The sequence below is a fragment of the Pseudorasbora parva genome, chromosome 25 (genome assembly GCF_024679245.1).
Source record: "Pseudorasbora parva isolate DD20220531a chromosome 25, ASM2467924v1, whole genome shotgun sequence".
Classification (NCBI taxonomy): Eukaryota; Metazoa; Chordata; class Actinopteri; order Cypriniformes; family Gobionidae; genus Pseudorasbora; species Pseudorasbora parva.
In genome coordinates, this window is record NC_090196.1 from 36,888,497 (window position 1) to 36,903,140 (window position 14,644).

At 40.9% G+C, this 14,644-nt stretch overlaps 1 protein-coding gene across 2 annotated transcripts in view; it reads left to right on the forward strand.

Annotated features, from left to right (window-relative positions):
* The window catches only part of cntn1a (contactin 1a), a 70,437-nt gene that overhangs the window by 53,341 nt on the left and 2,452 nt on the right, over positions 1-14,644 (forward strand). For both annotated transcript variants that reach the window (XR_010901670.1, XM_067437292.1), the window contains exons 17-24: positions 3,108-3,257; positions 4,871-4,941; positions 5,842-6,076; positions 8,556-8,659; positions 9,282-9,471; positions 11,077-11,195; positions 13,433-13,586; positions 14,356-14,644. The exon at positions 14,356-14,644 is cut by the window's right edge. Coding sequence is in view for 1 of the 2 variants with exons in the window: in XM_067437292.1 (XP_067293393.1) it covers positions 3,108-3,257; positions 4,871-4,941; positions 5,842-6,076; positions 8,556-8,659; positions 9,282-9,471; positions 11,077-11,195; positions 13,433-13,586; positions 14,356-14,450 (1,118 nt within the window). In the remaining variant the exon portion in view is untranslated. The remainder of the gene's footprint in view (positions 1-3,107; positions 3,258-4,870; positions 4,942-5,841; positions 6,077-8,555; positions 8,660-9,281; positions 9,472-11,076; positions 11,196-13,432; positions 13,587-14,355) is intronic.

The following is a 14,644-nucleotide window of genomic DNA, read 5'->3' on the forward strand; positions in this document are numbered from 1 at the left end:
CTGAACCCGGGTCGGGGACCGAGTAATATTGCGGGGTTCGACCCGGGACGAGCGCTGTGTGAACAAAAGCCGAAACTAATGCCGCAGCGTGTGTGTAGTTATCGTGCGACTCCTAGAGCTTGTTTCTTCAATAACACAACCCTGCAGTGCCAGAAGAGCTCGTCTGTGTTTTAAACGCAGAGAGTGTTCGGATACAAAAGAAACTAAAATTAAACGAGCAGAAATGAGCGCAAACTGGACACAAGTCGAGACCGCGGAGCTCCTTACTATCCGCGCTGAAGCGGAGATCGCTCGCCGTTATACGTCACATCCGGATGTCACGTGTCAACTCGACCCGGGACCGTTACGGGTCAAGTTCCTCTTGGCTATCTGTAATGCTGAGGAGATGGAACTGATGAGGAAGATTATGGACAAAGCAATCTTTAGTCGCAGCGGTTATCGTCCTGCCATATTTGAAGCGAGGGGATGGCTTTGCAGCCTTAGGTAAATTAAGTATACATGATATTAGGTAATGATCTGAGATGTCATCGCTCTGCTGCAGAATTTTAACAGTATCAACATTTATTCCATGTGACATTATTAGATCTAAAGTATGATTAAGGCGATGAGTGGGTCCTGATACGTGTTGTCTAACTCCAATAGAGTTTAGAATGTCTCTAAATGCCAATCCCAATGCGTCTTTTTCATTGTCTACGTGGATATTAAAATCACCAACAATTAGTACTTTATCTACAGCTAATACTAACTTCGATACAAAACCAGCAAATTCTCTGATAAAGTCTGTATTGTGCCCTGGTGGCCTGTAGACAGTAGCCAACACAAATGTCAGACGGGATTTATCATTTGTTCGTCTGTTTTATATCTATTTTTTATTTGTTGAACACCAATTACATTTTTACCCTTACATGATTACACGTAAACATAAATGGTTTTGATTTTTTTGTATTTACTAATTCGGGGAACAGACACAGTCTCTATGTGATAATATCTAGGTGAAAGAGTCTCTATGTGATAATATCTAGATGAAAGAGTCTCTATGTGATAATATCTAGGTGAAAGAGTCTCTATGTGATAATATCTAGATGAAAGAGTTTCTATGTGATAATATCTAGATGAAAGAGTCTCTATGTGATAATATCTAGGTGAAAGAGTCTCTATGTGATAATATCTAGGTGAAAGAGTCTCTATGTGATAATATCTAGATGAAAGAGTCTCTATGTGATAATATCTAGGTGAAAAAGTCTCTATGTGATAATATCTAGGTGAAAGAGTCTCTATGTGATAATATCTAGGTGAAAAAGTCTCTATGTGATAATATCTAGGTGAAAGAGTCTCTATGTGATAATATCTAGATGAAAGAGTCTCTATGTGATAATATCTAGATGAAAGAGTCTCTATGTGATAATATCTAGGTGAAAGAGTCTCTATGTGATAATATCTAGGTGAAAGAGTCTCTATGTGATAATATCTAGATGAAAGAGTCTCTATGTGATAATATCTAGGTGAAAGAGTCTCTATGTGATAATATCTAGGTGAAAGAGTCTCTATGTGATAATATCTAGATGAAAGAGTCTCTATGTGATAATATCTAGGTAATAATATCTAGGTAATAATATCTTTCATGTGATAATATCTATATGAAAGAGTCTCTATGTGATAATATCTAGATGAAAGAGTCTCTATGTGATAATATCTAGGTGAAAGAGTCTCTATGTGATAATATCTAGATGAAAGAGTCTCTATGTGATAATATCTAGATGAAAGAGTCTCTATGTGATAATATCTAGATGAAAGAGTCTCTATGTGATAATATCTAGATGAAAGAGTCTCTATGTGATAATATCTAGATGAAGGAGTCTCTATGTGATAATATCTAGATGAAAGAGTCTCTATGTGATAATATCTAGATGAAAGAGTCTCTATGTGATAATATCTAGATGAAAGAGTCTCTATGTGATAATATCTAGGTGAAAGAGTCTCTATGTGATAATATCTAGATGAAAGAGTCTCTATGTGATAATATCTAGGTGAAAGAGTCTCTATGTGATAATATCTAGATGAAAGAGTCTCTATGTGATAATATCTAGGTGAAAGAGTCTCTATGTGATAATATCTAGGTGAAAGAGTCTCTATGTGATAATATCTAGATGAAAGAGTCTCTATGTGATAATATCTAGATGAAGGAGTCTCTATGTGATAATATCTAGGTGAAAGAGTCTCTATGTGATAATATCTAGGTGAAAGAGTCTCTATGTGATAATATCTAGATGAAAGAGTCTCTATGTGATAATATCTAGATGAAGGAGTCTCTATGTGATAATATCTAGGTGAAAGAGTATCTATGTGATAATATCTAGATTAAAGAGTATCTATGTGATAATATCTAGATTAAAGAGTCTCTATGTGATAATATCTAGATGAAAAAGTCTCTATGTGATAATATCTAGGTGAAAGAGTATCTATGTGATAATATCTAGATTAAAGAGTCTCTATGTGATAATATCTAGGTGAAAGAGTCTCTATGTGATAATATATAGATGAAAGAGTATCCAACACAAATGTCAGACGGGATTTATCATTTACACTACACAACGTTACATAAAGCACCAAAACTTCAGAGGAATTATATTTGAAACTAGACTTCTGAGTAATACTGCAGATATTATTATAAATTATAGCAACACCTCCCCCTTTACCTTTCAGACGTGGCTCATGTTTATAACAATAATCTCGGGGGGTGCACTCATTTAAAGTAATGTAATCATCAGGTTTTAGCCAGGTTTCTGTCAAACACAGCACATCTAAGTTATGATCTATAATCATATCATTGACAACAAGCGTTTTTGGCGAAAGGGATCGAATATTCAGCAACCCAAGCTTTATCAATTGTTCATCTGTTGTTTATTTGTTGGACATCAATTCATTTTTACTGTTAATTGGTTTTGATATTTTTTTGTATTTATAAATTCAGGGAACAGACACAGTCTCTATGTGATAATATCTAGATGATAGAGTCTCTATGTGCTGTGATTTATCTGGTCAGTGCATCGGTCAGTCCCTGTCCATCAGAGCTGAGGCTCATCTAACGCTGGCCTCTGTGTCCACAGCTCCAGCCACTGTGGAGGGCAATGCAGAGATGGCCACGGTCCTCAACCTCACGCCCTGGACGGAGTATGAGTTCAGGGTCACGGCCACCAACACACTGGGCTCCGGCCCTCCGAGCCAAGCCTCGCCGCGGGTCAGCACCAGAGAAGCCCGTGAGTCTGGAGATCCAGCGCTGAGCGCAAAACACACCGGAAATATTAAAGCGTTAGTTCAGCCAGTAATGTAAAGTGTGTGATTAATTCCTCCTGTGGTTGGCCAGCCGTCAGACCTCCGCTCATCTTCACACACAGATGAAGATATTAGTGTTGAAATCCGATGGCTCAGAAAGGCCTTCATTGACACCAATGTAATTTCCTCTCAAAATAAAATAATCTTGTTTTCTGTTTGAATTAAGATTATTTTTCTCCCCCCATTGGCAGATTATTTATCTTATTTTAAGCAAAAACTCTCTTCATTTTGAGTTATTTTTCCCCAAAACAAGACAATTACTTTTGTTTGTCTAGTAAATGTTTCTTAATGTAAGAATTTTTATATATTTGGACTCAAAACAAGACAAAAATACTGAGTAAGAAGCGTATTTTTTGCAGTGACGTTATCTGTTGTGTGGGTCACGATCTCATGTAGACTTTATCTCAATAATCCTTTAGTGAAATATACTGAGCCTCTTTCCCACAGCACACAGCATTCATCACGGGTACTGTAGTTCTCTATAATTTAAGCTATTTTTAAAAAATCATTGCTTGGAAACGATTTTTCGGATTTTTCGGACATCGGTGGAGGAGGCGGAGCCAGTCGTGAGCTCACCATCACATGGACGGTACCAGAGCCAATGTTATATCAAAGACAATGTTATCTAAAATAAATGTATAATCATTGAAATCTAATATAAAATTTAATATAATACAATTAAACTTATTTTAATTTAGTTTTTAAAAAAATGAAATTGAAAAGCTAATAAAAATGACAACAAAAAACTATTTTAACCACAAAAAAAGAAAAGAAAAAGTAATTCAAAACATTCTAAAGTAATGGAGGTCTGGACAAACACACAGCGATGGTCTGAGTTTAGTAAAGTCATATTTCCCTCTGCTGCCCTCCGCTGGCCGACCGCTGCAGCAGAAAAACGCCTCCTCTGTTCATCAGGCAGAACATTACGACTAACAGAAATCAGGACTGTGGATTATTATAAGAGCTGTAGCACTATAGCACTTTACATTTTATTGTTGTGTTTTGTGTAACTGTTCATTTGGTTTTTGCTAAATGTATTAATATATGATTTATTGTAGATGTTCTTCTGTTTTAAATGTAAAGCACCTTAGACCTCCTTTTGGTTGTTGGAAGGTGCTATACAAATAAAGTTTGATTGATTGATTATTATTAATTCTTGTAATTCATAATCTAGAAATTTCCTTAATTTTAATGAAAATAAAACTGAAATTATAGTATTTGGCTCATCGAATTCTATTAGTCAAATGACCTTAGGTAATGTAACACTTCCAGTTAAGTCTTGGGTGAAAAACCTAGGTGTCATTTTTGATGACAGCCTAAAATTTGACAAGCAGATAAGCTCGGTGGTTAAATCATGCTGTTTCCAACTGCGTCTTTTATCTAGAGTAAAACCAATTTTATCTTTTAAAAACTTTGAAAGACTGATTCATGCTTTGTTAACAACGAGGCTGGACTACTGTAACTCACTGTATGTCGGGATCAGCCAATCAGCTCACACACACACACACACACACACACTCTCTCTCTCTCTCTCTAGGGCCGGTCGTGGCTCCGTCAGACATCGGTGGAGGAGGCGGAGCCAGTCGTGAGCTCACCATCACATGGACGGTACCAGAGCCTAACCCTCACATTATCACATCAAGACCAGTGTCAGAAACATCTCAAAACACACTTCTCTTGTGACTGACACTCATCTTTAATTTAAACGCTTCAGGAACCAGAAAATATGCATTATATTGCCAGAAGTATTGGAACTGAGTTCAGGTGTTCAGTCTCTTCATGGCCACAGGTGTATAACTCCAGCTCTCGGCCTGCAGACGCTTCTACACACATTAGTGAAAGAATGGGTCGCTCTCAGGAGCTCAGTGAACTCAAGCGTGGGGCCGTGATAGGCTGACACCTGTGCAATAAGGCCATTCCTGACATTTCCTCACTACTAAATATTCCACGCTCAACTGTTAGTGGGATTATAACAAAGAGGAAGCCATTGGGGACAACAGCAACTCAGCCACGAAGTGTTAGACCACGAAAAATCATTGTGCCAAGTGTAAAAAATTATGGGGGGGGGGGTTGTTTTTCAGGGGTTGGCCCGTTAGTTCCAGGGAAAGGAACTCTTAATGCGTCACCAAGATATTTTAGACAATTTCATGCTCCTGACTTTGTGGGATCAGTTTGTGGACGACCCCTTCCTGTCCCAACATCAGTGCCTGACCTCACAAATGAGCTTCTAGAAGAATGGGCAGAAATCCCCATAAACACACTCCTAAACCTTGAGGAAAGCCTTCCCAGAAGAGCTGGAGCTGTTAGAGAGGGTGGGCCGACTCCAGATTAAACCCCACGGGTTAACAATGGGGAGCTCAGGTGTGTGTAGAGGCGGCACAAGACTTCTGGCAATAGTGTAGATCATTAGCCTGATTTACAGAAGAATATAGTCTTAATGTAGTGTGACTAATCAGCTGTGGAGAGTATCTGAGCTGTGTTTGGTTCTGGTGTGGTTTTGCTCCACAGCCGGTCCAGCCGCAGTACTACTATGGCAGTAACTTCGGCTACATTATCGCCTTCAAGCCTCTCAATGACCCTGAGTGGCTGCGTGTGACGGTCACCGATCCACAGGCCCGAAAGTACGTCCACAAGGACCCCAAAATCCCTCCATCCACCCAATTCGAGGTGAAGATGAAGGCCTTTAACAGCCAGGGCGAGGGTCCGTTCAGCCTCAGCGCCTTCATCTACTCTGCACAGGACGGTGAGTGACCGCACACAGCCAGAGCTGGACTAATACACAACTTCATTACTGGAGTAAAAGCAACAGCACTGCTGGGCAAATATTACTCCATTACGAGTGAAAGCTGTAAAGACTGATTTTTACTGGAGTAAAAGTACAGAAGTATTTGTTTTCAAAAGTACTTCAGTATCAAAAGTAAATGTCCTTCTTTATGTCGCCGCATTATTGTATTATAGTTGTATAAATGCACATTATGCCATCATGGTTTAAGCCAGTCAGTGACGCTCCATCTGACACACTAGCAGACGACTAACTTAAACTCATTTAAATACTTGTAGAAAAGTTACAAAGCTGCTGTCACTTTAAGGCCGAATGCACGGATCCAATACACTGATACACATCTGATATTCTCACACTGTTCACCTTCACTGAAGACAGAATCAACTTTGTTTATGTGAATACTCCACTAAATGAGCATTTGGACATCCGTCTTCTTCCATTTTGCTCTAAACTATAAATCAGTGTTTAATAAATGCTGTGAAATCATTGAACTTCACGAGACTCTACAAGAGTGATTCCTGAAAGGCTTTCTGCAAAAACCCAAACACCTTTTAAAGAAGAAAAAAATCATCACTGACTTTCAAAGCTGCGGCAGAAACGACTTTCCACTTCGAGGACCTTGATAGAAATGTAGTGGAGTAAAGAGGACGATATTTGTCTTTCAGATGGAGTGAAGTTAAAGTCAGAAGTTTACAGAAAAAATAATACTCCAGTAAATGTACAGTCTTGTTCAAAATAATAGCAGTACAATGTGACTAACCAGAATAATCAAGGTTTTTAGTATATTTTTTTATTGCTACGTGGCAAACAAGTTACCAGTAGGTTCAGTAGATTCTCAGAAAACAAACGAGACCCAGCATTCATGATATGCACGCTCTTAAGGCTGTGCAATTGGGCAATTAGTTGAAAGGGGTGTGTTCAAAAAAATAGCAGTGTCTACCTTTGACTGTACAAACTCAAAACTATTTTGTACAAACATTTTTTTTTCTGGGATTTAGCAATCCTGTGAATCACTAAACTAATATTTAGTTGTATGACCACAGTTTTTTAAAACTGCTTGACATCTGTGTGGCATGGAGTCAACCAACTTGTGGCACCTCTCAGCTGTTATTCCACTCCATGATTCTTTAACAACATTCCACAATTCATTCACATTTCTTGGTTTTGCTTCAGAAACAGCATTTTTGATATCACCCCACAAGTTCTCAATTGGATTAAGGTCTGGAAATTGGGCTGGCCACTCCATAACATTAATTTTGTTGGTTTGGAACCAAGACTTTGCCCGTTTACTAGTGTGTTTTGGGTCATTGTCTTGTTGAAACAACCGTTTCAAGGGCATGTCCTCTTCAGCATAGGGCAACATGACCTCTTCAAGTATTTTAACATATGCAAACTGATCCATGATCCCTGGTATGCGATAAATAGGCCCAACACCATAGTAGGAGAAACATGCCCATATCATGATGCTTGCACCTCCATGCTTCACTGTCTTCACTGTGTACTGTGGCTTGAATTCAGAGTTTGGGGGTCGTCTCACAAACTGCCTGTGGCCCTTGGACCCAAAAAGAACAATTTTACTCTCATCAGTCCACAAAATGTTCCTCCTTTTCTCTTTAGGCCAGTTGATGTGTTCTTTGGCAAATTGTAACCTCTTCTGCACATGCCTTTTTTTTAACAGAGGGACTTTGCGGGGGATTCTTGAAAATAGATTAGCTTCACACAGACGTCTTCTAACTGTCACAGTACTTACAGGTAACTCCAGACTGTCTTTGATCATCCTGGAGGTGATCATTGGCTGAGCCTTTGCCATTCTGGTTATTCTTCTATCCATTTTGATGGTTGTCTTCCGTTTTCTTCCACGTCTCTCTGGTTTTGCTCTCCATTTTAAGGCATTGGAGATCATTTTAGCTGAACAGCCTATCATTTTTTGCACCTCTTTATAGGTTTTCCCCTCTCTAATCAACTTTTTAATCAAAGTACGCTGTTCTTCTGAACAATGTCTTGAACGACCCATTTTCCTCAGCTTTCAAATGCATGTTCAACAAGTGTTGGCTTCATCCTTAAATAGGGGCCACCTGATTCACACCTGTTTCTTCACAAAATTGATGACCTCAGTGATTGAATGCCACACTGCTATTTTTTTGAACACACCCCTTTCAACTAATTCAACTAATTGCCCAATTGCACAGCCTTAAGAGCGTGCATATCATGAATGCTGGGTCTCACTTGTTTTCTGAGAATCTACTGAACCTACTGGTAACTTGTTTGCCACGTAGCAATAAAAAAATATACGAAAAACCTTGATTATTCTGGTTAGTCACATTGTACTGCTATTATTTTGAACAATACTGTACTTAGTTACTCTCCACCTCTATGTAACAGAAGTGATAAGTGTGTGTGTGTTTGTGTGTGTGTGTGTGTGTGTGTGTGTGTGTCTCAGTGCCTGCAGAGGCACCCATCATCGCTGAGACCCGAGCGCTGTCAGCGACTCAAGCCGTGGTGTCCTGGGTTCCGGTTTCGCAGCAGACCGTCGAGGGCTACCAGGTACTGACCATAAGGACCGCCGATGGCCCGATGTAAATGTTAAGTGTGTGATTAATTCCTCTTGTGGTTGGCCAGCCGTCAGACCTCCGCTCATCTTCACACACAGATGAAGATATTAGTGTTGAAATCCGATGGCTCAGAAAGGCCTTCATTGACACCAATGTCATTTCCTCTCTCAAGACCCATAAAGGCACTAAAGACGTCGTTACAAAGCCCATCTCACTACAGCGGCTCTACAATCATTGATGAAGAGGCCAGAATAGAGTTAGTGCGCAAAAAACACAAAATAACGACTTATATAGTGATGGCCGATTTCAGAACAAAGCTTCGAACCGTTATGAGTCAGTGAATCGAATCACGTGACTTTGGCGACTCGAATCATGAATCGATTCACTGACTCATAACGGTTCAAAGCTTTGTTCTGAAATCGACACTAATATCTTCATCTGTGTGTGAAGATGAGCGGAGGTCTGACGGCTGGCCAACCACAGGAGGAATTAATGACACTATTTACATTTATGGCTGAACTGACCCTTTAAAGACTCTCGGTACTGACCCGTCCGGCACACAGCCCTGAGCACTGTTAGACCCATCCTAACCTCCGGCGGGTGTTCTCTCTCAGGTCCGGTACTGGAGGGAGGCTCTGGAGAACGAGGCGTCGGCCCGGCGGGTTCTGGTTCCGAGTCGAGAGAATCACACGCGTCTGGACAACATGACGGCCGACTCGCGGTACCTGGTGGAGGTGCGGGCCTATAACGGTGCCGGATACGGACCCGCCAGCCAGAGACACAGGATCCACACCAAGAGAGCCCGTGAGTCTGACCAAACACTGACCCACTCTGCCAGGCTCTTACCCACCAACAGTTCTTTAATGTCAGTCGATTAAAGCGGTGGTGTCATGCGATTTGACCTGTGTTACCTTAGTTAGTGTGTAATGTCGCTGCTTGAGCATAAACAGTCTCTGCAAAGTTACAGCGCTGAAAGTTCAATGCAAACGGAGATATTGTCTTTTAAAAGTTACGGCAGTTTATTGCCTACAAAAACGGTGGGTTTGGACTACAACAAGATTCTTCCTGGGTTGGTGACATCATAAACTAGGGGTGTAACGATTCGTTTTAACAACAATTCAATTAGACTGAAATAAATCACTCACACAGATTACAATTTTTGGCTAAAAGTTACTGAATCGATTTCAAGTCACTGAATCGTATCGGATCATATCGTTCTAAACGAACCAATATCGTCCTTGAATCGTATCGACAACCTCAAATCGTGATACGAATCGTTGTTAAAACGAATCGTTACACCCCTATCATAAACCCTCGCTAGTCTCCGCAGATGTGACTTCTGCCCGTAACGGGAAGGGGCGTGGCCTTAACCTGTGCTTGGCACTTCAGCCAATAACAATACAGGAAACTACATTTGGCAATCTAAGACCATTGCGTTTTTTGGAGGGAGGGGCTTCATAGAAGCAGGAAGCAAACGAGCCGTTCAAAGCACAGACAGCGGTGTGGAATAAAGGGAGGATAGAAGAAAAATACAGCGTTTAAAAAAAAAGAAGTATTAAGACATGATATACTGCGTCCCATAAACACAACCAAGCCTAGAAAAAAACACGGAACCACCGCTTTAAAATATTTAATCGTGATTAATCGCATGATTGCCACAATTTTAACTCACGATTAATCGCATGAATGCTATGAGTTAACTCGTGATTAATCGCAAGAATGCCACGATTTTAACTCACGATTAATCGCATGATTGTCATGAGTTAACTCGCGATTAATCGCATGAATGCTATGAGTTAACTCGCGATTAATCACATGACTGTCATAAATTGACTCGCGATTAATCACATGACTGCCATGAGTTAACTCACGATTAATCGCATGATTGTCAAGAGTTAACTCGCGATCAATCGCATGAATGTTTTGCGTTGACGTGCGATTAATCGCATGATTGACATGAGTTAACTCACGATTAATCGCATGATTGTCATGAGTTGACTCACGATTAATCGCATGATTGTCATGAGTTAACTCACGATTAATCGTATGACTGTCATGAGTTAACTTGCGATTAATCACATGATTGTTATGAGTTAACTCGCGATTAATCACAACTTAATCGCACATTTTTATCAGTTGTAATTGTATCTTAAATTGATATGTTTTAAGTTTTTAATCCTCTAATCAACACGGATATGAACAAAATATGCATGCTTTATGCAAATGTATATACCAGAAGCCGGTCTGCAGAACGCATGCGCAGCACTACGCATAACGCGTAAGCATTATATCGAGAATTCATCGCACTGCTGTTATCGTTTTATCGAGGAAAATTATATTGTGATAATTATCGCCCTAATTAGTGCCGTTAAAAATAAATTTGTGTTGACACGTTATTATGTTCCTCAGCTCCAAGTCAGGCTCCGAAGATCATCAGCACGAAGATGCTCACCAGTGGCACATTCATCAACATCGCCTGGGAGAAGGTGCAGGCGCTGGCCAACGAGTCCACCGTGGCCGGATACAAGGTCTCAGACATGCCATCAATGCCTAAATCAGCTCACCAATCAGATCATGCACAGCAGTTAGAGTGAACATATACACTCACCTAAAGGATTATTAGGAACACCTGTTCAATTTCTCATTAATGCAGTTATCTAATCAGCCAATCACATGGCAGTGCTTCAGTGCATTTAGGGGTGTGGTCCTGGTCAAGACAATCTCCTGAACTCCAGACTGAATGTCAGAATGGGAAAGAAAGGTGATTTAAGCCGTTTTGAGCGTGGCATGGTTGTTGGTGCCAGACGGGCCGGTCTGAGTATTTCACAATCTGCTCAGTTACTGGGATTTACACACACAACCATTTCTAGGGTTTACAAAGAATGGTGTGAAAAGGGAAGAGCATCCAGTATGCAGCAGTCCTGTGGGAGAAAATGCCTTGTTGATGCTCGAGGTCAGAGGAGAATGGGCCGACTGATTCAAGCTGATAGAAGAGCAACTTTGACTGAAATAACCACTCGTTACAACCGAGGTATGCAGCAAAGCATTTGTGAAGCCACAACACACACAACCTTGAGGCGGATGGGCTACAACAGCAGAAGACCCCACCGGGTACCACTCATCTCCACTACACATAGGACAAAGAGGCGACAATCTGCACGAGCTCACCGATAGTGGACAGTTGAAGACTGGAGAAATGTTGCCTGGTCTGATGAGTCTCGATTTCTGTTGAGACATTCAGATGGTAGAGTCAGAATTTAGCGTAAACAGAATGAGAACATGGACCCATCATGCCTTGTTCCCACTGTGCAGGCTGGTGGTGGTGGTGTAATGGTGTGGGGGATGTTTTCTTTGCACACTTTAGGCCCCTTAGTGCCAATTGGGCATCGTTTAAATGCCACGGCCGACCTGAGCATTGTTTCTGACCATGCCTATCCCTTTATGACCACCATGTGCCCATCCTCTGATGGCTACTTCTAGCAGGATAATGCACCATGTCACAAAGCTCCAATCATTTCAGATTGGTTTCTTGAACATGCCAATGAGTTGACTGTACTAAAATGGCCGCCACAGTCCCCAGATCTCAACCCAATAGAGCATCTTTGGGATGTGGTGGAACGGGAGCTTCGTGCCCTGGATGTGCATCCCACAAATCTCCATCAACTGCAAGATGCTCTCCTATCAATATGGGCCAACATTTCCAGAGGTGGACAGTAACTAAGCTCATTTACTTGAGTACTGTACTTAAGTACACTTGTTGAGTATCTGTACTTTACTGGAGTATAATTTTTTCAGGATACTTTTACTTTTACTTCACTACATTTGAAAGACAAATATCGTACTTTTTACTCCACTACATTTCTATCAAGGTCGAAAGTCGTTTCTGTCGCAGCTCTTAATGTCGGGGGATGATTTTTTTCATCTTTAAAAGTTTTTTTTTGGTGTTGTTGTTGGAGACAGTCTTTCAGGAATCACTCTTATAGGGTCATATACATTTCCCCAACTTTTTTTGAACACTGATCTGTTCATGGCAAAGTGGAAGAAAACGGTTCTTAAGCACAGTGTGTGCACCCATAGCCGTACTTTGAAAGTATGTTTCAGTTTTTAAAAACAAATCAAGATTAGTTAAGTTGGCATACACTTGGTGCATGTCTTATAAGATATTAAATATATAAACATCTAAGAGAAAGAGAAGAGGAAAGTTGGGAGAATATCAGATGTGTATCAGTGTATTGGATCCGTGCATTCGGCCTTAAAGTGACAGCAGCTTTGTAACTTTTCTACAAGTATTTAAATGAGTTTAAGTTAGTCGTCTGCTAGTGTGTCAGATGGAGCGTCACTGACTGGCTTAAACCATGATGGCATAATGTGCATTTATACAACTATAATACAATAATGCGGCGACATAAAGAAGGACATTTACTTTTGATACTGAAGTACTTTTGAAAACAAATACTTCTGTACTTTTACTGCAGTAATAGAGTTGTGTACTTTGTCCACCTCTGAACATTTCTAAAGAATGCTTTCAGCAGCTTGTTGATCAATGCCACGGAGAGTTAAGGCAGTTCTGGAGGAGAAAGGGGTCAAACACAGCATTAGTGTGTGCTCCTAATAATCCTTTAGGGGAGTGCAATCGCTTCTCAAACAAGAACAAATGTAGGACATTAGAGAAGAGATGACGGTCCACCAGTGTTGATTTCATGTTGACTTTAGTGAAGACTCTGTGATCCTGACTCACACCTGATGATTGGCTGTCCTCCCTCAGGTCCTGTACCGGAAGACTGAGGAGAAAACCGGGTTGCTGTACACCACAGAGAAGCAGTCTATCGACCTGCCCCTGATGAAGGAGGATGGCCTGGTGGAGGTGCGCGCGCACAGCGAGGGCGGAGACGGTGCCGTGGCTCATGTGCGCATCGCAGGTACTGACCTCAGTGTTCATTCGGTTCGGTTCAGTTCAGTTCAGTGTTCATTCAGTTCAGTGTTCATTCAGTTCAGTGTTGAGTCAGTTCAGTTCAGTGTTCATTCAGTTCAGTGTTCATTCAGTTCAGTGTTCATTCAATTCAGTGTTCATTCAGTTCAGTGTTCATTCAATTCAGTGTTGAGTCAGTTCAGTGTTCATTCAGTTCAGTTCAGTGTTCATTCAGTTCAGTGTTCATTCAGTTCAGTTCAGTGTTCATTCAGTTCAGTTCAGTGTTCATTCAATTCAGTGTTCATTCAGTTCAGTGTTCATTCAATTCAGTGTTGAGTCAGTTCAGTTCCGTGTTCATTCAGTTCAGTGTTCATTCAGTTCAGTTCAGTGTTCATTCAGTTCAGTTCAGTGTTCATTCAGTTCAGTGTTCATTCAGTTCAGTGTTCATTCAGTTCAGTTCAGTGTTCATTCAGTTCAGTTCAGTGTTCATTCAGTTCAGTGTTCATTCAGTTCAGTTCAGTGTTCATTCAGTTCAGTTCAGTGTTCATTCAGTTCAGTACAGTATTGATTCAGTTCAGTTCATTGTTGATTCAGTTCATTTCAGTGTTGAATCAGTTTAGTTTTGATTCCATTCAGTGTTAGTTCAGTTCATCATGTAAAGCTCATCTGTAACGAATCAAAGTGTAATCAGCTGTATATTGTTCTGATGTTGTGCGTGTGTGTGTGTGTGTGTGTGTGTGTGTGTGTGTGTGTGTGTGTGTGTGTGTGTGTGTGTGCAGGCTCACCGGCGGCAGCCGTGGCGGCTCTGGCCTCTCCGTCTCTCGGCTTCTTCTCCTCGCTGCTCTTCGCGGCTCTTTTGAGTTTGATTCTCTGAATGTAGATTCATCTGATTCCACGAACTCTCACGGATGAAACGCGCTCATGTTCCGAGTCCGTCCGGACTGAAGACTCAATGTCAGTTCAATATGCCTTACAACATCTCAGCCTCTGATTGGTCCACAGGAGCGGCCACAGGAAGTGCTGCGTGTCACTTCCTGTGCGGTTTGCGGTGACGGATCGGCGTCTGAG